Source organism: Astyanax mexicanus, chromosome 1, assembly GCF_023375975.1.
Source record: "Astyanax mexicanus isolate ESR-SI-001 chromosome 1, AstMex3_surface, whole genome shotgun sequence".
NCBI lineage: Eukaryota > Metazoa > Chordata > Actinopteri > Characiformes > Acestrorhamphidae > Astyanax > Astyanax mexicanus.
In genome coordinates, this window is record NC_064408.1 from 122,049,909 (window position 1) to 122,077,898 (window position 27,990).

The window sequence follows — 27,990 nt, forward strand, 5'->3', positions numbered from 1 at the left end:
AGGCAGGACAGAGCCTGCACTCGTCTATTTCTCATTTATTCATCCTTCATTTTTCCCATTGAGTCCCTAAATTATAACACTGGGCCCTAAATTATAAACCCAAAACAGTTTCAAATTCAAAATCGTTGGCTTATATCTTTAGTATTGAATCTCCTATACTTTTAAACTATTGTTTAATATTTAGATGCCAATGATAATTAAAAATTGGTCAATCTACCATACTTAGGGAAAACGAACTCATAGAAAGGAAGCCATCTTGGAAAATTTTGTTTTTTGGAAAAACAGGTCTGAATGGTCTGAATTTGAGTGCAGACAGCCATAGCAACAGTATTGTGAATTGATGCAGTGGATTAAACTCAGACAAATCTGAATGATGTTGAATCAATAAATGAAATAAAGCCAAAATTAATAGTTTGCATCCAAGTTTATTTTGAAATTCCCTACTTCCCCCTATACAAGAAAAAAATGACTTTCCACAAAGGCAGCAGTGAACTCTCAGTCATAACTTTTATATTCAGGGTAACGGGGGGGGAAAACAATTCATAATCACAGTGAAACTCTTCTTTTTCTTTAAATACGTCTGCTGTCATCTTTGGCTGGGGTTCGGCGGACAGTTTGCTGCCGGCCGAAGTTTCCGAGGGAAGTCGCGGTCGGAGCCGACGGAGCCGAGGGCCCCGACTTCACTAAGCCAATGCAGGAATGTGTTAATTACTCAGGGAAAAAACGAAAATAAAAACGAAATAAGAACAAGCGGCGTCTGCGTTCACAACTCAGACCTGAAAAAACAAGAAAAAGGAAGGAGGGAAAAAAAGAAAGAAGAAGAAAGAAACCCTACCGCCAAGGACATGACAGCACTTCTCTTTTAAATTTCATAAAATTGTATAGACAAAAAATAAATCTACAAAAATGGAACTAGTAATATTACACAACGGGTAAACGTCTGCGCTCGTCCGCCTCTACACAAAACCGAAGTTCTTGGTCTTGATGGCTAGTAAAAGTTTCTGTTTGAGGATCTGTTTGGAGGAGTACAGCGGGACGTAGAGCCGGGAGATACAGGTGTTTGCCGTGGGCAGGTGCTGGTCGTCCGGCGGCCGGATGGTGATGGAGGGCATGGGCTGGAACCCCTCCTCGCTGGCGGGGAGAGACGGGCTGGACGTCCAGAAATACACCTGAAGCACAGATGAGGTTTTAGTTTATTAGGGTTTTGTATCACATCAGAACTATATTGGCTATAACATGTTTTGTAGCATCGATAATGTTCATAACTTCAGCATCACAGACTTAAACCAGTGTCTTTATACGAATATTCACATGAAAATGAAGTATTTTAGCTGGTGGAACCTTTTCAAACAGTTCTTTCATATATGTAACTAGTGCTGGGCGATATGGGAAAAATCATATATCACGATATGTAATTTTTTATATCAAGATAATGATATATATCACGATATATCACATTTAAGTATGTTTTCAGTTATTCTTCGAAAAATATATTACAAAATAATATCATTGCTTACTTTTTTCCAACTTCATTTCAAAGTGACATTAAACCAAACTTTCACAAATGAGAATTACTACCTTTTAGTGCTGCAGTATATATGTATCAAATGAAAACAAATGAGGTAGATGCAGTAGCTAATTTCTTTTCAAAAATATACAAGTATTTAAGTTATCAAAATAACTCAACATTTTTTAAAGTGTCCGTCAAATAACGTAAACCTCATTATGAAGCTTTTTTGTAAAGATTACTTTATTATCACTTATATAAACTGAGTTTATGCAAAGTGACCACGCCAATACATTTCATCGTAGCCTACTTTATATATTTGCATGAATAATTGATGAAATTACTGTAGAAACGATAGAGACGATAGAAGGTAAGGAGCACGATAGACACTTTTCTATCATCCTCACGATATTTATCCTCATATCGCACAACACTACCTGTTCCTTACAAGTATTGCTTAAAATGAGCTTTATTTAATGTGACTTATGTATAAAAATAGACGTTAATTGATTAATTAACGTTAATTTAAGTGCAAAATACACAGTAATAAAGAAATAAAAACATGGCATTTTTAAAAGTGTTTTCACTTCCACAGTGAGTATTTTTTTAGCCCCAAAGACAAATCACTGAAAGTCTTACCAGGTCCTGCCTCTCAGTCATGCTCATTTTCTCCACGATGGACCAGAACCAGCGCTTAAACTGCAGCAGCTTCTCAGCGTTCTCCCCTGCAGAACCACAAAACACACACAGCGTTAAAACACCAGAACATAAAACAAATTATACAGAAAAAACTACAAACACCATCATTTCACAGCTCAGTCTGCAGCAGAAGATCACTGTACAGACAGTTTCATACACGTTTTAACCTATACGTTTCCATGATGTTTTTCAGTTTTCATGACCATACGATTTTTAAAACATCAGCACAGACATGGACAATAAAACCAAGAATCAACTAAAACTACAATTAAAATTGATTGATTACTGAATTAAATCTGAGCTGATGTATTTATTTGTTCAAAACTTATTTTTTTCATCGATAAACTGAAACAAATATTTGTAGAGCAAATTTCCATGACTGTTCCAAAACTTTCCGGGTATTTTTATTTTTCCAAAATTATCCAGGCCTGGAAATTGCAATTTTCTGATTCCATGACTTTTCCAGGTTTTTCATTAACGTACAAATCCTGTAGAGATAAGGCTACTTTTTTTATTTTTCCATTTCAAATGTACCCTTATTTTTTTAGCTAGGATAATTGTCCCACTAATTCAGCTGCTACTAATCTGTATCTCCCCCTATTACTAGTGATGCCGCAACACCAGAAGGAGGGTGAAGACTAGCACATGCCTCCTCCGATACATGTGAAGTCAGACTCTGCCTTTATTTCAACTGCTTTTGAACGAGTAGCATCACAGCGCTAACACTCGGAGGAAAGCGCAGCGACTCAGTTTTGATACATCAGCTCACAGACGCAGCCTTGTGCTGATCCACATCACCCTAGAAGTGATGAGGAGAAAGAAAGAGCGCCATCTACTGTACCCACCCAGAGAGAGCAAGGCCAAGTGTGCTCTCTCAGGGCTCCGGCAGCTGATGGCAAGCTGCATGACTGGAATTCAAACCAGTAAATAATCAGCAATCTCGATGCTGATTATTATTTCTTTAATGAAAGTCTGAATCTGGAGGCTCGTACCGGACTCGTCGTTGAAGGAGGTGAAGCTGATGAGCATCTGGACGTTGACCTCCCCACAGCCGTTCACCAGCAGCCGGAAGTCCTCGGCCGTCAGGTCCTCCAGAGCGTTCTTTGGAAGCACGTCTAGGAGCCCCTTCCTCATAGCCTGAATAAAAAAAATAAATAAATAAAAAAAGTTATTGTTATAGCAGTCTACTTACTTTCGTTTAATTAAGAGAGCAGAGTCAGGCAACAATACGCTTTAATACACAGTGCTCTGTTGAACATTATGTACACTAGGGCTGAAACTAATTATTTATTTGGTAGTCGACTAATTTAATTTAACGATTATTAGTCGATTAGTCAGCGATTATTTCTGCTATGTGCTCCATTTCAGCTTGCTATAGGAACGGCTCCTGTTTCTAGCTTTTTTTTTTATCTTTGCTTCAAAATGATAGAAAGGACTGAACATAGAATTTAAATGCTGTTAAAAGTCCTGGACATTGTTCTTTAAGTGTGAAAAGTGCTGCTGTTTAGTGAGGAAGTGTGTAATGTGTTGTGTTTGGCACTTTTGGAGACGCAGGTTGAGGAGAGCGTAAATTGTGTAAGTACTTGGTCTAGGCCAACAAATTAACGATTAGCTGACAATGAACCTTTAGAGTAGACAAATTGTTTTAATCTACATTGCTGAATATTAATTGTTTTGTGCCATTTCTAGAGTGTAGGGAGCTATTTGGTTCTTGATATCCAAACACCTACTGAATACCGAAAGGTCTAAACAATTCTCTGCCTGTTTGTGATATTTTGCATTAAATGCCCTGGCGCACAAAAATGACAATAATTAAAAATTATTGGCAAACTGCTGCTCTGTCTCTCTCTCACTTTGTCCGTGGCTCTCTCACTTTGTCCGTGGCTCTCTCACTTTGTCCGTGGCTCTCTCACTTTGTCCGTGGCTCTCTCACTTTGTCCGTGGCTCTCTCACTTTGTCCGTCGCTCTCTCACTTTGTCCGTCGCTCTCTCACTTTGTCCGTCGCTCTGTCTCTCTCTCACTTTGTCCGTCGCTCTGTCTCTCTCTCACTTTGTCCGTCGCTCTGTCTCTCTCTCACTTTGTCCGTCGCTCTGTCTCTCTCTCACTTTGTCCGTCGCTCTGTCTCTCTCTCACTTTGTCCGTCGCTCTGTCGCTCTCTCACTTTGTCCGTCGCTCTGTCGCTCTCTCACTTTGTCCGTCGCTCTGTCGCTCTCTCACTTTGTCCGTCGCTCTGTCGCTCTCTCACTTTGTCCGTCGCTCTGTCGCTCTCTCACTTTGTCCGTCGCTCTGTCGCTCTCTCACTTTGTCTGTCGCTCTGTCTCTCTCTCACTTTGTCCGTCGCTCTGTCGCTCTCTCACTTTGTCCGTTGCTCTCTGACTTTGTCCGTCGCTGTCGCTCTCTCACTTTGTCCGCCGCTCTGTCTCTCTCTCACTTTGTCCGTCGCTCTGTCGCTCTCTCACTTTGTCCGTCGCTCTGTCTCTCTCTCACTTTGTCCGTCGCTCGGGCTCTTGCTTACTCGCTTTTTCTCTTGCTTTGCCACTCGCTTTGTCTCTCTCCCTCACTCACTCGCTTGGTCTCTCACACAGAGACAGTGAGCAAGAGAGAGAAACACTCACTCGCTTCGTCTCTCGCTCACTGGCTTTGTCTTTTGGTTTGTCTTCTTTGACTCTCGCTCATTCACTATCTCTCTCACCTCAGGTCTCCCATTCGTTTTGACTTTCGCTTTGTCTATCGCTCACTTGTTTTTTCTCTCGCTCACTCACTTGGTCTCTTCTTTTGTCTCTCACTCGCTCGCTTTGTCTTTTGGTTTATCTTTCACTTTGACTCTCGCTCATTCACTTCATCTCTATCAACTCAGTCACCCACTGGTTTGGACTTTTGCTTTGTTTTACTCGCTCACTCGCTTTGTCTCTCGCTCACTCTGTTGCTCCTTGTCTCTCACTCACTCGCTTTGTCTTTACGGTCACTCTCGCTCACTCACTGTGTCTCTCTTTGTTTCTCTCTCACCTCAGTTACCCACTGTTACGCTTTGACTTTCGCTTAGACCCTCACTCACTCGCTTTGTCTCTCCTTTTGTCTCGCGCTCACTTGCTTTGCCTCTGGCTCACTCGCTTTGAATCACGCTTTGTCTTTTGATTTGTCTTTCACTTTGTCCCTCGCTTTAAATCTCTCTCCCTCATTTTGTCCCTTGCTCACTCATACACAAAAAAAGGTAACTGAAAAAGTTTGGGTAATCGTTTGGGTATCGACACTAAATTTAAAGTATCGGTTTGGAAAAATTTAAATCGATACCCAGAACTAACAGGACATGTTTTTAAATGTATTACAGTACAGTACAGGCTAAGCTACCACACCTCTATTCACGTAATACCTATTAATGTTTATTAGTCATTATTAAACTCTTATTATTGAAACTCGTATGAAGCAATAAACCAGGATCTGTAAAGAAAGCATAAATCAAGTCTAAATTCAAAGATTACTTACATGTAGAGGCTGTTCAGCTACAACCAGCATCCTGTGCTCAGCGTACTTCCTCACGTACTCGTACACGTTCTGAGGAGTCACCGGCATGTTCGCTCCGCCCGTCAGGAGCTCCACCTGATCACAAACAACAGGAACATAATACACCTCAGCTTTCTATAATGTTGCAGTGATTTTAGGCGAACAAACCAAACAAATAGGTCATAACTACTGAAAATATCAAGATGAATGTAGAACAATGTGTACCTCCTGAAAACACTCCAAGCTAATAAAATAATTCATAATTCATGGAAGAATATGGGATACTGATTTTTCGGTTTTCATTGGCTGTAAACCGTAATCATCATAATCAATAAAATAAATGTTTAAAATAGATCACTGTGCTTAAAACAATTATTACTTCACATTTTAAATTGAATTACTGAAATAAAGTAAGTACTGAAATCTTTTAATGATTCTTATTTTTAAGATGCAGTAGTATATTGCGATATAAACTGTGGCCAAATCATCCAGTCCAAGGCCATTACATGGTAGCAAAGTGCACAATTTGTAAATATATCAAACCAAAACTGTAAATTTTACCTTAACACACTGCACATCATGAAATATTAAGCAAAAAAATAGGTAGCAGTGAGATTTTTTTTCTAATGAATGGCTCAGAATTGATCTTAGTGTTTAAGAATGCTGTTTTCCATCCATTACAGATACAAGGTTTTGATTCAGAAGTAGGTAAGGTTAAGGTCCGCTACCTGTCCAGATCCTTCCTCTTTACAGAGATCGATAGCGAAGGCCAGATCCATCGCCGCGAACACAGCCTCAGCCTCGCCCGTCTGCGAGTGACGAATCAGCTGCCGTAAACTCTCGTACATCACCGGGTCGAAGAAGGCGAAGTCGTGCCAGTTCACCTGTTTTACACAAAGAACACACACATCAGTACACAACCCAACACACACACAGGCTACACCTGCTTTTTATAATTACCATATTTTTCCGATTATAAAGCGCACTTTCAATAAACGTCTATTTTCTGGTCTATTTTCATACATAAAGCGCACTGGATTATAAGGCTCATTATGCGACACTAGTAAGGAACAGGGGTATCGCCATGTTTTCCTTCTAATACATTTTTTATTTAATTCTTCTCATGAAAAGAGGTGAGTAAAGCACTTCAGTTTGTTTACAGTAAGCTTCCAATATTTTCAACAGCAAAATTAGTTAGCAGTGCTTAGCGCTAGTAAATGCTGCCCGATAGCGCTACACTGAGAAACCCTGAGTGTTCCAGTCATGGGTGATATTAGCTAGTGTTTCATCCCATGTAGTTTGTTTTAACACGCAGACTACAGTCTGATATACTCACTTCTCAAAGGCAAAAGAGCTAGCGCTTTGCATGGTTAGCGGCTAATGCTAATGCTAATACTGCTCCAGTCTGGGTGCTGGAGAACTAAACTGAAACTCCTGTGTAACTCTGTACTTCAGCAGAGTGACTTTACTGCTCCTTAATACCTGACTGATTCATACACCAGGAGCACCGGATTATAAGGAGAACTGATGATTTTTGGGAAAATTAAACGATTTTAAGTGCAGCTTATAATGCGAATTATGAATAGTGAATTACCATGTTCAACACTCACCTTCCTACCGAGCAACACCTTGATGACGTGTCTGTTGAGGGTGATTGGGCAGAGCTCGTTCTGCAGGAGACACAGCCCCAGTATTCTACAGAGAGAACACAGTAAATTCACTTCTGTTACTAAACAGTTCATAAACTCAAAAAAACACATCAATTCATAAATCAGTTAATCATGAAACACAAACATTTTATACACAATACACTATATGTAATCAAACTGTAAATACAGTATCTCACAAACGTAAGTAAATTGAGTTATTGATCCCAGAGGGGAAATTAATGGGGCAACACTGAAGATACGACACTTTGTGTAGAGTGTAGAGCTTGTATAAGTTTGTACATTTGCTGCTCCCTCGAAATAACTAAACAGACAGCCATTTCAGACATACGAGTGCTGCCAACATTGTTGCAGAGGTTGAGTTTGAATTGAAGAAGCGGGCGGTCAGCCTGCAGTGCTCAGACCATATGCTGTATACTGCATCAAAACTACCTGCATGGCATTGTAATAGAAGGTAGCCTCTTCTGAAGCTGACGCACAAGAAAGCCTGCCAACAGTTTACTGAATACAAGCAAACCAAGAGCACAGATAACATGAAAAAAAAAAAAAAAAACCCAAACACACCTAGATGAAGCTGAGAGTATGGGTGCTGGACTGTCAAAGCATGTATCCAGACCTTAACCACATTAAGCCTCTTTGGGGCATCCTTCAGCAATTTAACACATATTAGCACATTACCATGTAAATTTTACTGTCTATTTAAAAATTAGATTTTATAAAGGCATTTTGTACTATAACCGTTACTGGCAGTTTTTTTTTCAAAGACATACATTTTTTTTAAATGACATTTCCTGTAATTCTTTAAACATACCATTATAATGTAAATGGCACATTTACTGTATATATTCTGTACTAGTTCACGCAGGTTACGCACCTGCCGATGTTTCTGAAGCAGTTGAGTCTGGCCTCGGTGTTCTTGCCGGGCCGGGGGGAGTAGAAGCCCCTCTTTCCGGGCTGGTAGAAGAGAGGAGCGTTATCGTCTCCATCGTCCGGATCATCCAGCTCCATATCCACCACGCTGCGGGTGGAGCCGTGCCTCTTCCTGTTCTCCTGCTGCAGGAGCACACGACATACAGTTAATAACACTATTTATATACAGAATATAGAACCAATCAGAACTTCACGCTTTAAAGCCTCAGTACTGTACCTGTGCTTTCTCTGGAGTGTCGAGGAGACCGAGGTCCAGTATACTGTCTGCACCATTTTCCCTACAGACAAATAATAAAAACAGTAAGACTGTATGAAAGAGAGTGCCAATAAATGTTTTTTGGTTTTGCATATATATGAGTCTTGCTCATGTCCACAGATAATTACTTAAATAATCTAATATAATATGATTATATCATATTATCAGGTTATTATATTCTAAATACTGGATTAAAAAAAAGTAATCTAGATAGTTAAATACATTAAGTTCATAACCAATATATTAATACTTTATACAGAACAACTGAAAAGACAAAATAAGATAAGTATCCAGAAAGATCTGCCCTTTCTATTGTTTTTCTGACGTGTTTTTTTTTTTAAAAGTATTTAACGAAGGTATCACAGGTAGTTGCTAAGGTGTTGCTATGGTATTTCAGTTAGTAGCGAAGGTATCCCAGGTGGCTGATAATTTGTTGCTATGGTATTTTAGCCAAGTTATCCCAGGCGATTGCTAAAGTGTTGCTATAGTATTTCAGGTGGTAGTGAACATATCCCAGGTGGTTGCTAATGTGTTGCTACGGTATTTCATTTGTTTTTCCAGGTGGCTACTAATAATGTGTTGCTATGGTATTTCAGGTGGTTGCTTAGGAGTTGCTATTTCAGTTGGTAGCGAAGGTATCCAAGGCAATTGCTAAGGTGTGGCCATGATATTTCAGTTGGTAGCAAAGGTATCCCAGGCGGTTGCTAATGTGTTTTTATTGATTCCGTTGGTAGAGAAGGCATCCCAGGTTGCTGTGGTATTTCAGGTATTTAGATAATTATTACCCAATTAATAACATGAATAAACTCCTTTATAAACTCTTTTTAAAGAGACTTAATTTAAAGTGGTACCAATCATACAAATGTGTCTATAAACTGCTGCACTTCACCAGAACAGTCATTTTTACATTTATAAAAAAAAAGTCATTTATCTTTATTAAACAGAATTAAAGTCGTAGAGTTGAGTCGTACCTTCCGTGTGTGATGAGGAGCTCCATGGCCTCCTCCACTCGAGCTCTGAGCGAGTCCTCGCTGGCCAACAGCAGCAGCAGCTGAGCTGGAGAAAGCTCCAGCAGCATCCCAGTGATCTTACTGGCAAACGCCTGCAGATCACAGACCAGTTTAATACACCAGAACTGTGCTCAGAATAACATTTAAATACAACACCCTCAAATCTGTGAAAATATCCTTAAAAACCTCAAACTGTTATTAAATGACAAGTGAATTTATTCCAACACAATATAAAGCGCCCCCCATTTCATATTTCAGTATCCTAATTGGCTGCTATCATGTTGCTATAGTATTTCAGGTGGTAGCGAAGGTATTCCAGGTGGCTACTAATGTGTTGCTATGGTATTTTAGGTGGTTTGCTAATGTTATTTCAGGTGGTAGCAAAGGCATCTCTGGCGACTGCTAATGTGTTGCTAAGGTATTTCAGGTGGTTGCTAATGTGTTGCTAAGGTATTTCAGGTGGTTGCTAATGTGTTGCTGTGCTTTTCCAGGTGGTAGCGAAAGTTATCCCAGGTGTCTGCTAATGTGTTGCTATGGTATTTCAGGCGGTTGCTAATGTGTTGTTGTGCTTTTCGAGGTGGTGGCGAAAGTTATCCCAGGTGTCTGCTAATGTGTTGCTATTGTATTTCATTTGGTTGCTAATGTGTTTCTACGGTATTTTAGATGGTAGCAAAGGGATACCAGGTGGTTGCTAATGTATTTCAGGTGGTATTTCAGGTGTATTTAGGGATGTAGCTATGGTATTTCAGGTGGCTGGAATGATATTTCAGGTGGCTGGTAATGTGTTGCTACCTGAGTAATGAATGGGAATACTTTTCGCGCCTTTGGTAATGACAGAAAATAGCATTTCTTACACTAGTAAATAAAATAATAAAAATGAAAGAAAAAAAAAAAAAAAAAAAGAGTCAGTTTGGGAGTTCTTACCGGCTGCATGGCATGAACCCGTGGGTACAGGCGCTCTCCTAAAGCCTGTCTGTGAGCAGGTAGAGGATCCGGCTCGTCGCTCGGATTCCCTTCAGACGCTGGTCTGAACGGCCGGGTGTCGATGGACAGCTGCCTTCTGGAATCCCTGCAGCAGAAAACACAGAAAAAAAAATATCAAATAAAGCCTAGTTTAACACTGATTTCAGTTTCCCAACTAGAGCTGCAAAAAGCACATTCTATAAATAAAGCTATCAATCACAATTTAACACAAATTAGGATGTTTTTACACCATCACTTTTTTTTTCTTATTAAAACAGACACCTGGGTTCAGACCAAAACAACCATACCAAGACCTGCAAGAGTAGTCCAGTTAGTTTGTGGTAAAAACGTGATCAGAGCTTGATTTGACCTGACTACCAAATATACTCCACAGGTTTGAGCCAAACAGCTGTTCAGGTGCAGTTTAACCTGGTTTATTACACAGATAATTACTAAAGCTATTAACTACACAGACAGAACCTTCTTCTTGTATTTACTTTTTTCCACCCTAAACAGCTCTGACCAATCAGCAGAACCAATGTGCTCAAGTGACATGTGACAATTCGTCATCAGGTGTAATTAATTAAAGGTGTATAATGAGATTTACACTTCCTATAAAGACCACTGGGGTTCAGTTTCTAAAAAAAAATAAGCTCAGTAATGGGACCTGAGTGTGTGATAATGGCAGTTACGCTGTAAAAGGTTGGTTTGGGACTGTTCAGTCTCACCTGTCCCGGTCCCGTCTGGACCCCGCCCTCAGACCCCCGCTCCTCCTCTCACGTTCTCGGTCTCGGTTCCTCAGACGCTGCATCAGATCTACAAACACATACAAACGTTCTACTTTTAACCCAATCACAGGGTTTTCCATGGTAATGATGATATCACAATAGAGACAGAACGAGATAGAGGCAGAGAGAGGAAAAAGCCAGAGAGAGAGGGAGAGAGAGGGAGAGAGAGAGAGAGAGAGAGAGAGAGAGAGAGAGAAAGAGCGCAAGAGACAAAGACAGCGAGAGAGCAAGAGACAGCGTGAGAACCAGAGAGCGAGAAAGCGACAGAGACAGTGAGACAGAGCGAGAGAGCAACAACACAGTGAGACAGAGCAAGAGAGAGAGCGAAAAGAGACAGTGAGACAGAGCGTGAGACAGAGCAAAACAGAGAGAAAGTGCGAGAGAGAGAGAGCAAGAGACAGAGACAGAAAGTGCGAGAGAGAGAGAGAGAGAGAGAGCAAGAGACAGTGAGCCAGAGCATGAGAGAGAGCGAGAGAGAGCGTGAGAGCAAAACAGAGAGACAGTAAGCCAGAGCGCGACATCGTGAGAGGCAGATGAGCCAGACACAGCAAGAGAGAGAGAACGAGAGAGAGATACAGCGCGAGAGCACTCACTGCTGGCCTGCATGCCCTTGCTGACGCTCTGCACGCAGTCGAGGTTGGGCAGTTTGTCGTTGGACAGGAAGGCCTGGGCGATGGCGGTGTAGAAGCTGCGAGCCACGCCGCTGCCCTCCCCCGGCTCGTCCTTGAACGTGACCTTGACGCGGTGCACGGCCATGGGCGTGGTGGCGCAGCGCCGGCCGAAGTGCGTGTTCAGCTGCCTCATGGTCTGCTGGATCAGCTGGTCCCGGTCCCGGTCCACCTCCAGAGCCAGATCCCGGGACTGCAGGTTCCTCAGCTTCTCCATCTCCCTGCGGAACTTCGACTCCTTCACCTCGAACCCGCCCAGCTCCGTCAGAATCTGCGGGCGGAGGAACGGTTTAGCCTGGTTATACGAGGTGCACCACAAACCCACTATTTATTTTAACTTAAATAAATAAAGCGCCATCTGGGTGGGATTAGTTTCTCAGGGGGTTCTGGGGTAATTTTCTCTTTTATGGGGGGGTTTAATCCTCTGTGATTTTATTCCCGCCCAGAACAACCATTTACGTGTTTTTCTCAGCAGTCCTCTGAGAAAAAACTGCAGACTGAATTATCTACTGTTTTCCTCTGAACTCCGTTGTCCTCCGGTTATTTTAGTCCTGTCCAGACTCACATCACTGAGTTTCATCTCCTCGAGTTTAATAAAACAGCTATTTGTCCACTGCTGCGCACCGTAATTACACTTTAGGTGCGCATTTCCATGGAGATCCATGTTAAAAACACAACAGCGAGTGGAAATGGAGGAGCTACTGAATTCTGTAGCTACTGAAGCTACTGTCATGTGACTGAGAAAGCCTAAAAACTCACTGGTCCTCCTGTTTTTTTCAATTGCAAAAGACTAATCCCATCTGAATAGAGCTTAAGATAAACATTTTCCAGTATCCATACATTCATACTGAGATTTAAAAAAAAAAGGAATCAACTTATAATAACTTATAATAATAATAATAACAGAGTTTAGTCTGTTGCCATTGGAGGCTTCTTTTCTATTTGCATCCTGGGTATATCCCCCAGTTTCAGACAGTCACTTTCAGTGTGTAGTCCTTCCCCTAGACTCCCTTAGGTAAACTTGTAGATCATATATTATGATAATCTAACTGATCTCGATATTTTCTTAGACTAATAAACTCTAAAGGCACAGGAAACCCCAGCAGCTGCATTTCCCCACCTCCCAATGTAAAATGATTCCTTTCAGAATGAGGTTCAACACTGGAGTTTAATGCTGTGTTACTCACAGATCCAGGTTCAGCTCCTACATCCTCCATGAAGACTCGTCCAAACAGCTCGAGGGAGAGACGCCACCGGCCCAACAGCATATCATGAGAAATCACCATACCCATGAAGCTGCAGTGAGGACTGACAGAAACAAACACACACCAGAATAAAGCATTAGAATTGGAACCAGAACAATAACTGTACTGAGGAGACAGCTGATTAAAACCCTAGTCTGCAACAGTGAAGGCAACTTTTTAAACTCACTACACAGTTTAATAACATTAACAAAAAAGTGTAGATTTTTTTTTTGTACGAATCAATGTTTCTTAATGTAACACATTATCAAATGTAACTAGACTTGCAGTGCTGATTCGTGAATGGTTTGTTGCTAAGTGGTTGCTGTGGTGTCTGTGGCAGTTTCTAAGGTGTTGCTAAAGTGTTGCTAAGCGGTTTATAGGTAGTTACTAATGTGTTGCAATGGTGTCTGTGGCAGTTACTAATGTGTTGCTAAGTGGTTGCTAGTTAGTTGCTAAAGTGTTAATAAGCGGTTGACAGGTGGTTGCTAAGGTGTTGCTAAGCTGGTTGCTACAGCGTTGCTATGGTGTCTGTGGCAGTTGCTAAGGTGTTGCAAAGGTATTGTTATGGTGTTGCTAAGGTGTTGCTAAGGTATCTGTGGTGGTTGCTATGGTGTTGCTAAGCGGTTTATAGGTGGTTGCTAAATGTAATAACTTAAAACAGGTAAAACAACAATATGCAGATGTATAGAATTAGGGCTGTCCCTAGTGGATGATTACAGGATAATAACTGCTTAATAAATATGATGATTAAAAAAATATATTAAAATCACCAGTGCATGTATGTAAAAATGCTTCACAGAAAGCAGCAATACGACATTAACTCTTACATAAACGTGGGCAGCGGTGGGCCGTCACTCTCCGTCAGACCGATCTCTGCCAGCAGGCTGCTCTTTAATTGGGCGGCCAGGTCGTGGGGGGAGGGGCCAGGTTTAGAGGTGTCCATTTCCTGCGCTGATGTCGGCTGATCTTCACTGCCCCTCTGCCGAGACTCCATACTCATAACGTTCTTCATATTAGCGGAGTACGACATCTTCGTGGGCAGAATCTGAGAAGACATTAATTAATTCATTAAGACATTAAAGATCAACTTCTCCTCAATAAAATGTCCACAGTACAGCTCATTTTCATTTCTACGTTATGTAAAGGCAAAAAAAAAAACATTATATCACATCACAAAAGCATTTGAACATTAAATTCTTCCCAAAATCCTTATTAATTATCTTTAAGACCATTTTATGCAACCAATATGAAGAAAACACAGTACAGCATAACACTATATTATGATATACTATACCATATACTATCACAAGCTATATACAGCTCTGGAAAAAAAAAAAGAAACCACTGAAAAAAGATGAGTTTCTTTGATTTTACCAAATAGAAAACCTCTGGAATATAATCAAGAGGAAGATGGATGCTCACAAGCCATCAAACCAAACTGAACTGCTTGAATTTTTGCACCAGGAGTGTAAAGCATAAAGTTATCCAAAAGCAGTGTGTAAGACTGGTGGAGGAGAACATGATGCCAAGATGCATGAAAAAAACTGTGATTAAAAACCACCAGGGTTATTCCACCAAATATTGATTTCTGAACTCTTAAAACGTTATGAATATGAACTTGTTTTGTTGTTTTTATAGAATAAAACAACAATGTTCATTTTACATAAACCTATAAATAGTAAAATCAGAGAAACTGATTCAGAAACTGAAGTAATCCCTTCATTTTTCCCAGAGCTGTATTTTAATTGCTCCCACGGCTTCAGACTTTCTCATAAAATTGCAGTTACAAAATGACTTTGAGGACGTTAAATATGAATTAAATTCATACATATTAATGGACTCTTATTGCTTTTAAAACATAATAGTAATGTTTGCACATTCATCTCCCAGAACTGGGGACCCTGCAAGCATGAATGACCTAGCCTGTGGGGTTGTTTGAACTATAAAGAACGATAATGAAAAAATGTAATAAAATAAAAAGCTTTTCTGGTGAGCTTTTGTTTACATTCCTGCCCTGTCTGTCTCTCTGTCTCTCGGGCTCCCTATCTCCTTATAATTGCGTTTTTTTCCCTGAGGAGCAATGGGTTTATTTATTTTCCTTTCTTCCTGGGTTTACCTGCTTGTGTGCGTGTACCTGTAAGCAATTCATGTCCACGGTAAGGTCAGACAGGCCTTTGCTGGCCATGTAGGAGGAAGAGTAGAGTCCTTGGCTGGGTCTCCCGAACAGATCCTCCTTCCTCGCATTCGGCTTTAAAACAAACAAAAGAACAGATCAATTAACCAGAGCTTCCCTCAATAAACCATCTTATAACCAGATAAATCTGGGGTGTCCAGCTGTGGTCTGAGAGCGCTGTAGACCAGCACGGTTTGGAGAAAAAGGTAATAAATCCACAGAGAAAGAGTTCTCTCACCTGCAGCAGGTGAGGCTGGTCAGCCAGCGGGATGGCCTCGGCGACAGGGACTTCAAAGGGATTGGGAGGGATGCACCCGAGGAAGGTCATGGAGTCGGATCGGCGGAAGAACGGGTGGTGCTGTCCGGTTTCCGAGGAAACAGACTCCTCCTCTTTATCCTGGAGGGTGGAGCCTAAATAGAAACAAGCTATCTTTACTCACATGAACTTTTTTTTTTAATTTGTACAGATTCTAACAAATTACCTAATTCATTAAAAAAAGTATTTAAGGCAAAAAAAAGGCAAAATCTGAGTAACTCACTCTGATTGGTGTCCTCGTCGTTCTCATGCTCAGAGTCCTCGTTGTCCAAACCAAGTTCCAACAACTCACGGTTCCTACAATTAAAAAAAATAATAAACATTAAGTATGATCTAAAGGCAGGGCTAGGAAATACAACAATACAACTGTTGCTGAAATGTAATTTAAAGTTAATGTAAAATAAAAGAAGGAGTTTCTATTGATTATTAATTCAGATTTGCACAGTATTAATCAGAGCAGCTATACGGCTCAGATAATCAGAAAAATGGAAAATGGACGAAAACAGAGATCACTAAAACACATTTAAAATTAGCTAATACCTATAAATTACACATTTATTTTCATCCCTCTCTCAAACTTTTATTTCAAAAATATTTAAATTCATTTATTTAACTTTTTTAATGAACAGAATAGTAAGACAATTAAAATTAGTGTTTTTTTTTGTCCGGTGTAAAACTCTAGAGTACTCCAATTGTAATTCAAATGCTAAAAATCAGTTCATCTTCTATTTTAATACTTTTTCCTAATTTAAATGTACATCACCACTGCTTTTATATTAATGCCAATAAAGACCCAACTTATAATAAAGACTTCAAATACTGTAATTACGCTTGTGTCATATAGACCTAAAGGCTACACAGAGCACAGAAACCCCAGTTGACTGTTTCTAACCTCTTGCGGTCTATCTGGGTGGTGTCCAGGGTGGTCTGCAGGTTCATGGCCTTGATCCAGTAGATGAGGGCCTGGAAGACGTAGGCCACGTGCTTGAGGGAGCAGACGTCCAGCACGGGCAGGACGTCAGAGTGCTCGTCGTTATGGGAACGCATCAGAGACAGAGCGTAGTTCAGGAAGTCCCCGCGAGCCGACATCATACCCTGACGAGCGGTCAGCAGCGTCGCTGCACGCCTGAAACACCAACATTAAAACAGGTAAACATTAATAGTCAAGCTAAAACAAGCATTTAAACTGGTCTTCAGTTGTTTTTGCAGCAATGCTAACTGTTTCCCAGCTGGATTACTTCCTGACTGTTTATAACAGACTGTAGCCACAGTGCTGTGTGAAGACTCTTCTGTTTTTAGAGTTTAAAAAAAAAAAAAAAAAACCTAATGTTAGAGGAGTCATTGTTGGGTATAAATTATATTTTCACCTATATTCCAAAAACACATTTTTAACCACTAATAGCGGAGTTAAAACAAGTAAGCAATGCTACAGGTCTCTACTAGGCTGGAGAGGTTTAGCTCCAATGCTAACCATTTTTCTGAGCTGGATTACTCGCTGATGGTTGATGACAGACTGTAGCCACAAAGCTTTGTGAAGACTGAACTGAAACAAGAACTCTGTTCTTTTTTATAGTTACACATATTTTTGGCTTGAGTTTTCGTTTGAATCTAGTAAAGTGCCACCACTGCTGAAAAAAATCCTAATGTTAGAGGAGTCATTGTTTGGTAGAAATCAGATTTACACCTTTTTTAACCACTAATAGCGAATTATAAACAAGTAAGCAATGCTGCAGGTCTATACTTGGCTGGAGTGGTTTAGCTGCAAAGCTAACCGCTTTTCTGAGCTGGATTACTTGCTGATGGTTGATGACAGACTGTAGGCACAGTACCATGTACAAATTTTACTAAAACAGGTACTTTTTTTTCTCTTTTTAGTGTTAAAAAAACATTTTTGGCTTGAGTATTGTGTCTTGGAATTTAGTAAAGTGCCATCACTGCCAAAAAAAAATCTAATGTTAGAGGAGTCATTGTTGGGAATAAATCTGATTTTCACCTTTATGCCAAAAGCACACTTTCAGCCACTAAGAGTTAAAACAAGCCGCAATGTTATCCATTTCTCCGAGCTGGATTACTCGCTGATGGTTGCTGACAGACTGAGCTGAAACAAGGATTTTAAAAAGAGAAAGGTGGGCTTTTGTGTTAAAAAAACATTTTGGCTTCTGTTTTGTGTCTTGAAATGTAGAAATGTATAAATCAGATTTTCACCTTCATGTAAAAAGCACATTTTTAGTCACTAATAGTGGAGTTAAAAGAAGTAAGCAATGCTGCAGGTAGGATAGCTGCAATGCTAAATGTTTTTCTGAGCTGGATTACTCACTGATGGTTGATGACAGACTGTAGCCTCAGTGCTTTGTGAAGACTGAGCTTAAACAGGGACTTTAAAAAGCCCTTTTTGTCTTTTTAGTGAAATCTAGTAAATTGCCACCACAGCTGAAATAAATCTTAAGGTTAGAGGAGTCAGTCATTGCTGTGCATACGTTATTTAGCCTCTATACTTTCATGCCAAAAGTGCTTTTTTAGACATTTTTTACATGAATATTTTCGGTTGTTACATACTTTCCGTTGCCAAATATTCAATGCATCCCCAATATAGAGAGCAGTTAAAACTCTACTTTAAAGGTATCTGACCTGCGTCCCTCCAGGGTCCGGAGGCTGGCCTCCTCGCGGGCGGTCATGCGCTCTCTGCGGCCGGCGTGCTGAGACGCGTGCAGAGGGTGGCTGGGGTGACCTGGATCTCCAGCAGAGCTCAGAGCAGAACCGTAACGCAGCTGAGCTTCAGTCGAGTCCATGATCGACACCATCCAGTTCCAGGTGGGGATCAGTTTCTCCTCCACAAAGTTCTGCAAAGAGAAAACCATACAGCTTACAATACTAAACCCAAATAAACTACCTGTACCTATATCTACCTGTAATTAACTCTATATAACATTAGAATACTAAACCCAAATAAACATTAATAAAGTCAGTGATCAGTGAGAGTGTCTACCTGTAACTAACTGTATCTAACATTAGAATACTAAACTCAAATGAACAATAATAAAGTCAGTGATCAGTGAGAGTATCTACCTGTAATTAACTATGTAAAATTAAAAATACTTAACTCAAATAAACCTAGTTAGTAGTTAGTTAAAGCTATATAGAGTTAGAGTTAATTACAGGTAGACACTCACCAACCATGACATTTTGGTTCAGCAGTCTAATGTTAGAGGTCTGCTATTTTGTCTACCTGTAATAAACTCTATACAACATTAGAATACTAAACCCAAATAAACAAAGTCAGTGATCAGTGAGTGTCTACCTATAACTCTATATAACATTAGAATGCTAAACAAAAACATTGATTTTATTACTGGTAGACACTCATATTAAAGGTTTATTGGTTTTTTTGTAACTGTATATAGAATTAATTACAGGTAGAGATACTCAACGACCACAGACTAGGTTTATTCTAATGTTATATAGAGTTAATTACAGGTTGACATTTTAGAATGAACCCAAATACAGCTCTGTTAGTGTGTCTACCTGTAATGAAGTGTATATAACGTTAGAAGGGCGTGCGCTGGGACTGACCTGCAGGTTGACTGCGTCCTGGTAGGTGAGTTTGACGGCAGCAGGGTACTGGGAGTACACCAGGTGGTTGTATTTGGGGATGAGGCTCATGAGGTCAGAGATCTGGCGGATGACGATGCTGTAGGCTCGGGCCAGGCTGCTGGCGGAGGTCAGGTAGCTGCTGGAGTTGCTGGCCTCCAGGGCTGCGGCTGCGGCGGCTGCGCTGGTGCTGATGGCGCTGCTGCGGCGCAGGTTGGACGGGTCGATGTAGATCAGCCCTGTGGAGCTCGCTGAGGCGGGGAGGAGAATAAGAATTAAAAATGTTTGTTTGTTTTGCTTGGTGGATAATATGGGGTTATTATGTGGTTGCTATGCTAGTTCATGAGGTATACACATGGCGATGGTAGGTGGTTGCTATAGTATAAATAATGGGGTTATAATAGCTTTTTATGTGTTTGCTAAGCAATCTCAGGTGGTTGCTATGGTGTAGCTAGCTGGTTGCTATTGTGTTGCTATGTGTGTTTTAGGTCATTGCTTGGGATTGGTCAGCAGACACCTGGCATACCACCTATGTTGATGCCAAGTGGTTTCTAGGTGGCTGCAAGGCCGTTGCTGGGTGGTAGTTGTTGTGATTCTTGGGGGTAGATATGGTATCCCAAGTGTTTGCTATTAAATCCCTAGTGGTGTTGCTAGGGTGTTGCTAGGGTGTTGCTAGGGTGTTGCTAGGGTGTTGCTAGGGTGTTGCTAGGGTGTTGCTAGGGTGTTGCTATGTGCTTTGTAGGTGGCTCTTATGGTTTTCCAAGTTTTAACACCATAGAATCCATTGCATGAGATTGCATGGCAGTTAGCTGGTTTCTAGGTGGTTGCTAAGGTGTTGTTAAACATTGTGCTTTGTGCTATGGTGCTTTTTTTTAGGTGGCTGTTATGGTATTCCAGGTGCTTACACTATAGAATCCATTGCATGTGATTGCATGGCAACTAGCTGGTTTGTGCTGCCAACTAGTGTGTGTAAAGTTGCTAGGCTGTTGCTAGGTGGATATTGTGGTGTTTCTAAGCGGTTGCTGCATGATGTTTACTACAATGCTTGAATCATGTCACGGTGTTGTGTGTTGGGTATCTACCTGCTGGCGTGGAGGAGCTGGCAGGAGCGCCCCCTGCTGATCGCTGGCTGGGGGTGGTCCGCACCGCCCACTGCATGGATCGGGGGGCCTGGGCGGCGCTGTTAGCGTGAGCCGAGCCGGTGGTCCGCTCCAGGGGCTCGTCCAGCAGGTACGTCTCCTGATCGGCGTCGTCGCTCTGGCTGCTGCTGCTGTCCGAGTCGCTGGAGTCGTTAGACTGAGAGTCGTCCTCCGAGAAGAAAGCAGGAACGCTGCTCGCACCTTCAGAGTGCAGAGAGGGTCAGAGGTCAGGCTTAAAACAAACATGGTGTCATTTATTTTATCAGTCAGGTATTAAGGAGCAATAAAGTCTATAAACTCTGCTGAAGTACAGAGTTATACAGGAGTTTCAGTTTAGTTCTCCAGCACCCAGACTGGAGAAGTATTAGCATTAGCCATTTGCCATTCAGAGGTGAGTATTAACAGCCTGTAGCCTGCTGCTAACTCCTGCTAGCACTGCTAGAGCAGCATTAGCTTTAGCCACAAACCACAAAAGTGCTAGCTTTTTCACTGTTTAGAGGTGAGTATTAACAGCCTGTAGCCTTCTGCTTACACCAGCTAACACTGCTGGAGCAGCATTAGTATTAGCCAAAAACCACGCTAAGCGCTAGCTCTTTCATCGTTCAGAGGTGAGTTAACAGCCTGTAGCCTTCTGCTTACACCAGCTAACACTGCTGGAACAACATTAGCATTAGCCACTAACCGTGCTAAACAGTAGCTCTTTCACCCTTTATAGGTAAGTGTTATTGGCCTGTAGGCTTCTGCTAACCCTGGCTAGCACTGCTGGAACAGCATTAGGCGCTAACTGTGTGAAGCGCTAGCTCTTTCGCATTTTAGAGGTGAATATTTTCGGCCTGTAGCCTGCCGCCACCCAGCGGTGAAATCTGCTGAATTAGAACGAAAAAAAGAAAAAGGGTAACACCCCTGTTCCTTACTAGAGTTGCATAAACGTGCACTATAATCCGGTGCGCCTTATAGAGCGAAAAATACATAGTGCATATTTATTTAAACTTCATTTTTTTTAAACTACCTGGATGATGATCAATCTGACTCAGGAAAATTATTGCTAGTTGAACCTAACAGAAGGGTTAAATACTACTACTAGTAATAATAATAATAATAATAATAATAATAATAATAATAATAACAATAATAATCCCCAAATCATTACAACACTACCTGCTTCAGACCCAGCTGTTGCGGCTGTAACGACGCTGCGGCGGCCGCTGGCGTTGTCCTGGTTGCTGTGGTTGCTCTCGCTGTCACTCTCCGTCTCTGCAGCAGCCAACAGATCCAGCTCCATGTCACTTCCTGTAGGAAGAAAACAAGTTTAAACAATGTGATTCATTTGGAAAAATCAGTAACCCATTAAAACAGATTCTAATCTCTGTCTAAAACCAAAGAATTCAGCTCTTTACCGTCCTCATCGTGCTCATCATGCTGCCCCTCTGCTTCCGCAGTCTCCTCCCCCTGCTCCTCCTGATCATCATGATGATCCTCCTCACCTGCAACTCCCTCCACCACCTCCACCTGCAGACACATTATATAATCCACCAATTCATTAACAATGCTGTGCTGGAGTTACTTTGTGTTCATGTTAACTTTATAATTGTGTTTTTTCTAACCTCCTCAACATCAGCAGATACAATGTCATCCTGCTCCTCGTCTCGTCCGCGGGCTGTCTGTGATTGGCTGCTGCGCCGTGGCTGAGGATTCCTGATGATGTAGGAGGAGGCAGACTGACCAGAACTGGGGGCACAAGTAATATACAGGTCAGAACACAACCTCAACACGTCACTTCATACAATAAAACATAAAAAAAGAGCCAAGCTAGCTCGTCAGCTAAACAGCTTACAGCTCTGTTTACAGAAGTAGTTAGCATTAGCTATCCTGTGTAAGAAACTGTAGGTTTAAATTGGATCTCCGGTTGATTCTGCGTATTACAGAGACCTTAAATAAATACACTAGGGAAGCACAGTTTGAAAAGGTAGCACAACTCGACAGAACACCGGTCGCATTGGATTTTATGATATAGAGCGAACTCTGGGGCTTCGACGTGGTAAAACTACCCAAGCCCCAAATCACCAAGTCTCAGTCTGAAATTCAAGGGTTAACTTTATCGAGCACATAGTGCTGCATCTTTATAACTGCTGTATACAGCCGTTATACAGAAAACCTGTCCTTTGAGTTTTAAAGCTGTAAATTTTACTGTGGGGGGAGACAGGTAGGCGTTCTCTGCTGCGGTGCGGTTCTGAGGCCAATCAGAAGCGATATATTTGCATGTATGAATATTCATAAGCCAGAGGCCAAAACCTGTCTTTCTTTAGAGACCTCTAATTTAGTGAATTAAAGCAGGGCTATACAGAAACACCAGAGCATTTTTCCCCACTCATTCTAGATACCACAACTAGACATTTTAAAATTAATTCATAAAACGATGGAATGAGACCTTTAAGTAAAGGTACTAAAGTATTTAACATTATGCTTTTGTAGTCTATTGTAAAATGTAATACTAAAGTACCAAGTTTGCACTCTGTAAAAGGGCCTGCAAATGCCTGATCCAGGAGAGCGAAGATCAGGGCTCCTGGTCCAGGGTTAGTCTGGGGTTTAACACTCACTTATTTGTTTGTTTCTTTATTTTCAGTTTGAGTTAGTGGTGTTTGTTAGTTTGGGGTTTAACTTTCACTTATTTGGTTCTGTATTTTCAGTTTGAGTTAGTGGTGTTTGTTAGTTTTTGGTTTAACACTCACTTGCTGGACTGGTCGGGCGAGGGTCGCGGGGGCAGCGGCTCCACAGAGAACAGCTCCTCGCTGCCCTGAACGGCGTCGATGCTGGTGCTGGCCAGAGTGAACGGAGCCGTGGGCCTGGCGATGCCCATCCGCACCGGTACAATCAGAGACTCGGCCACGTTACACAGCTCCTCCACCGCGTACGGCAGCAGAGCCTGGAACACCCGCCGACACTTCCCTATGGGCTGAGGGATGAAGTTACTGCAGGAGAGAGAGAGAGAACTCAGATTAACATAACATCTGGAGAAGGACGAAGACCTTTGTGCTGATTTCAAAGACATTATGAATTCCTATTAATTGCAGTCGAACATGCAATATTTTATAATATTGTAAGAAAAAGGCTTAATTACTGTCTAAAGATAGTCTTATTTTCTAATGTTGCCATTTAAAACACTTAAGATCAATCTTCACTCTTTCACAGATTTTTCTCATGATTTTTCCATGCTTTCAAGGCAAATTTTCATGACCATACGATCTTTAAAACATCAGTACAGAGAATAAAAGCAAAAATAAATTAAAACTATAATTAAAAGTGATATAAAATACTAGTTCTAAAATGATTCTGATAAAATGTTGACACACAATCTTTAATAATTAAATGTGCGTCTGATCCTGGGAGCTCCATTGTTTAGGGCTAAATTACTGAATTTAACTCTAAGCTGATGTATTTATTAGCTTAAAATAGATTTTCTCCATCGATAAACATAATAAAGCAAAACTTTCTAGGTATTATTTTTCCAAAACTTATTCAGGCCTAAAAAAAATTGCCATTTACAAATTCCTTGACTTTTCCAGGTTTTTCATAACTAACTTTAGCATTTTACTAAGTTAAGTAAACAAAACTGGCGCTGGATGTTAAGGAGGATGTTTCCAGGAGGGAAATTTGTGTAGATTTTTTGGGTAAAATTTATTTACAGTAAGATTTGATTCCCCAGATATCCAGAAATTAGCATTAGCGGCTAACCACTATCACTACAGGCATTACTACTTCTAACAAACTGAATGATAGAATTCACGCCTAAGACGCACTGGATTTTGGGAAAATTAAAGGATTTTAAGTGCAGCATATAGCGTTAAAAATAAGATACTAAAATATAAATATCTAGTAGAAATTACTAATAATAAGAAAGCAGAAAGCTACTAAAGCAAAAATCACATTCTTACTTTTTCTTCTTGGACGAGGCCATCTCCACACTGAGGATGACGAAGACTCTGGCGACGGAGCGCAGGAACCTGCGGGTCACGCAGATCGCCTCTTCCCTTCGGCCTGGAGTGTATTTATTCTGCAGCTCCTTCACCAGCGTCCCCAGCAGAGTGTCTATAAACTGAACACCACCAAAAACACACCAGTATTACAGTCAGAACACAACAGGGTTCATACAAGTTTTAACCAATGCATTTCCATGATTTTTCTATGCCCTCAAGACACATTTTTATGACCATACGATTCCTAAAACATCAGTGCAGACATGGGCAATAAAACCAAAATTCAACTAAGACTATAATTTAAACTGATTAATATATTAGATCTAAAATTAATCTGATAAAAACTTTGCCACAATTTGTAATAAAATGTGTGTCAGATCCTGAGAGCTCTATTGTGTAGAGGCTAAATTACTGAATTAACTCTGAGCTGATTTATTTGTTAGCTCAAAACAGATTTTCTCCATTAATGAACGGAAACACAATGATTTGTAATGATTTTGGAAATTGCTATTTTCAAATTCCATGATTTTTTCAATTTTTTTCATGACTGCACGCTCTCTAACACAAGCTGGGTACACTACTAAAGCATATAGATCTCATCTGCATTCCTATTCTAAATCAGCTTGTCTGGGTCATACTAGATTTTACTAGACTTTAAAACATGTTTTCTTCTGCCTCATCTTCCTCATCATATATTTTCCTGCTATAAAACTTCTAGATATTGTTTTACATTTGAATTTTTAACGCCTTTTTACGTTTACTTTCATATGCGACCAATTAAAGCGTATTGCTGCTAAATGGGAACGACTCTGAATAAGACTAAAAGTAAGAATCTGTATGAACAACTGTATATTTAAAGCAGTTTTCTGCGGGACTCACAGTGATGTCTGGAGCACACTTGACGATGAGGCAGTGTGTGAAGCAGTCCAGCCTGATGGTGCCGCTCTGCTGGTTCAGGTACATCTGCTCCTCCGGCAGGAGGTGAGCGATCCGGCTGCTCGCACTCAGCCTAAAAAAAAACACACACCCTCATTTATAAACCAATAAACTAATGCAGAAGAGGTGTACAAGCTCTGTAATACACTGCCTGATCAAAAACTGATAAACTACTGCATGGGTGATTATTACATTTTAGCAACAACAAGAGTTATTTAACCCTAACTGATGCAGGGAGTAGCTTCTCATTTCTTAAACAACCATGTGGAAAGATCCATCCTGTGGTCTGAATATAAACCAAACCATCGCACAACATTAAAACGTTCCAGAAGAGCCACTCACGGGTCTTTGTTCTCCTGCGAGCCGAACATGATCATGCACTTCAGGGCGTTCCAGTCCTGCAGCACTCGCTCCAGAGCCAGCTGAGCAAACCGCGGGGGCTCCAGGTCATGATCCGGCATGTCCGAGTCTGAGAGAGAGAGAGAGACAGATTACTGATTGTAGATGCTTTACTTTAACATAAGTTGTAAAATCAGCTACCTGACAGTCTTGTGATTTATTGATACATTTTAAAGCGGACTGTAGGTATAGATCCCTTCCTCAGACAAAGTCTGCTAGACAATCCTGCTGTGTACTGTCTGAGGTTCCCAACCACAATAACTGAAACGGCCAATGTCTCTTAACTGATCTAGTGGGTGGGGCTCTAGTATGGGTTGGCAGGTGAGGGGTGGAGCCAGGGTACTTTTTTTTCTTTTTTCTTTTTTTTCTCAATAAGGGAGGAGCATCCAATTAGCTCATAAAAGCAAACATGCCATATGGACGTCAAACTCTTTCAGCTTTTTTTGGTGTTTATAGTGTTTATAGAAGTAGTCAAGACCCAAGAAGTAATACAAAAGCATGCAAAACGTGAGCTTTACATAATATGCATCCACTTTAAGAGTGTTTAGTGTTTAACCCCTCTATCGATTCTCAGTTTTTAATTCATCATAGCTCAGTCTGAATAATGAAGATTCTCTACCTTCTGCATTGGCTGCCTTGCGGTTCCGGTCTTCTCTGATACGAGGAGGCCGATACTGACAGTGCTCCACGCTCTGCCTCGCCACCGTCTGCACCAGAAACAGCAGGATGTGCTCACCCCTGTGAAGAAGGGAGGAAAAGAGAGAGAGAGAGGAGGTGACTTTCTGACCTAGTGTTGCACAGTGTACCAATAGTAGAAACATCTCAATACTTCAGTATTAAAAATTGTACAAAACCCCTTTTATTTAGTGCTGGTATTTTAAATCAATCATTCTACTCTGTATACCCCCCCCCCCCCCCCCCCCTTAATCACTAGTGATGCACCAACACCAGGAGGGTGAAGACTAGCACATGCCTCTTCCGATACTTGATGCAGCATTACCGAGTAGCATCACAGCGCTAACGCTAGGAGGAAAGAGCAGCGACTCTGTTCTGATACATCAGCTCACAGACGCAGCCTTGTGCTCATCACCCTAGAAGTGATGAGGGGAAAGAGCACCATCTACTGTACCCAAACAGAGAGATTGTGGAAAACACTCAATAATAAAAATCTCTCCTTCAAAGCTTCTTTCACAGTAGCATTCTGTGACTGGTTTACTGCTTAATTGCTTCTTATAATCCGGTGCTCCTTATGTATGAATTCTATCAGTCAGGTATTAAGGAGCAGTAAAGTCACTCTGCTGAAGTACAGAGTTATACAGGAGTTTCAGTTTAGTTCTCCAGCACCCAGACTGGAGCAGCATTAGCATTATTCCCTAACCAAGCTAAGCGCTAGCTCTTTCACCATTCAGAGATGAGTGTTATCTGCCTGTAGTCTGCTGTAAACCCTGGCTACCAATAGCCTCTAGCCACGCTAGGCGCTAGCTCTTTCGCTGTTCTGAGGAGAGTAAATCTGACTTTAGCCTGCTGCTAACCCCAGCTAGCACTGCTGGAGCAGCATTAGCATTAGCCACTAACCGCACTTTCACACCAACTCTTTCACTGTTCAGAGGTGAGTATATCGGACTGTAGTCTGCGTGTTTACTGTGTTAAAACAAGCAACATGGGACAAACTGCTAGCTAATATCACCCTGGCTTATCAGAACACTCAGGGTTTCTCAGTGTAGCGCTGCCAGGCAGCTAGCACTAGCATTATTAATGGTAATGCTGCTGCACCCAGCCTAAGTAGAAAACTGGAAATCTAAGCTTACTGTAAATAAACAGAAGCGCTTTACACACCCAAATAAACAGTTTTCAGGAGAGAAATCTGTGTAGGTTAAAATCCAGCACTCATTTAACTTTAAGATAAAAGTAATGACACCCCTGTTCATTACTAGTGTCACATACTGCACCTTATAATACAAGGAATCTTATAGTGCAGAAAATATTTAGTTTAGTGTTTAGTGGTTTAGTGTTTAGTGCCTCTTTAGGAGGTTTTAAGTTGTTCTTCATGCAGCTGGAGGTTGAGTGAGGGCAGGAGCTCACCTGCTGTTTGGGCTGGTGACCAGGTTGGTGGTGGTCAGCAGTCTGTAGAGCAGGTCCAGACGGGCTGCCTTCTGTCCGGCGATCAGAGTTTTACACTTGCATTTCTCCCAGCAGTCGCAGTACGCGGTGGGAGACGTCCTCTTCAGCCTG

General features: G+C 41.2%; 1 protein-coding gene across 7 annotated transcripts in view; it reads right to left on the minus strand.

Annotated features, from left to right (window-relative positions):
- Positions 1-405: 405 nt before the first annotated feature.
- Positions 406-27,990, minus strand: part of ubr5 (ubiquitin protein ligase E3 component n-recognin 5) — an 88,159-nt gene continuing 60,574 nt past the window's right edge. For 5 of the 7 annotated variants that reach the window (XM_049467551.1, XM_049467552.1, XM_049467553.1 and 2 more), the window contains 30 exons: positions 27,841-27,987; positions 26,378-26,496; positions 25,702-25,828; positions 25,303-25,432; positions 24,382-24,542; positions 23,179-23,418; positions 22,054-22,177; positions 21,847-21,958; positions 21,608-21,739; positions 20,393-20,650; positions 19,293-19,561; positions 18,351-18,562; positions 16,615-16,848; positions 15,946-16,019; positions 15,645-15,817; positions 15,350-15,481; positions 14,061-14,278; positions 13,177-13,297; positions 11,915-12,260; positions 11,262-11,349; positions 10,495-10,639; positions 9,532-9,662; positions 8,522-8,582; positions 8,249-8,427; positions 7,318-7,402; positions 6,436-6,591; positions 5,690-5,803; positions 3,199-3,343; positions 2,147-2,232; positions 406-1,169 (listed from right to left, as the gene is read on the minus strand). In XM_049467551.1, coding sequence (XP_049323508.1) covers positions 957-1,169; positions 2,147-2,232; positions 3,199-3,343; positions 5,690-5,803; positions 6,436-6,591; positions 7,318-7,402; positions 8,249-8,427; positions 8,522-8,582; positions 9,532-9,662; positions 10,495-10,639; positions 11,262-11,349; positions 11,915-12,260; positions 13,177-13,297; positions 14,061-14,278; positions 15,350-15,481; positions 15,645-15,817; positions 15,946-16,019; positions 16,615-16,848; positions 18,351-18,562; positions 19,293-19,561; positions 20,393-20,650; positions 21,608-21,739; positions 21,847-21,958; positions 22,054-22,177; positions 23,179-23,418; positions 24,382-24,542; positions 25,303-25,432; positions 25,702-25,828; positions 26,378-26,496; positions 27,841-27,987 — 4,732 coding nt within the window. In that variant the 3' untranslated portion in view covers positions 406-956. The remainder of the gene's footprint in view (positions 1,170-2,146; positions 2,233-3,198; positions 3,344-5,689; positions 5,804-6,435; positions 6,592-7,317; positions 7,403-8,248; positions 8,428-8,521; positions 8,583-9,531; positions 9,663-10,494; positions 10,640-11,261; positions 11,350-11,914; positions 12,261-13,176; positions 13,298-14,060; positions 14,279-15,349; positions 15,482-15,644; positions 15,818-15,945; positions 16,020-16,614; positions 16,849-18,350; positions 18,563-19,292; positions 19,562-20,392; positions 20,651-21,607; positions 21,740-21,846; positions 21,959-22,053; positions 22,178-23,178; positions 23,419-24,381; positions 24,543-25,302; positions 25,433-25,701; positions 25,829-26,377; positions 26,497-27,840; positions 27,988-27,990) is intronic. The other 2 variants (XM_022666413.2, XM_022666408.2) reach the window with 1 other exon arrangement.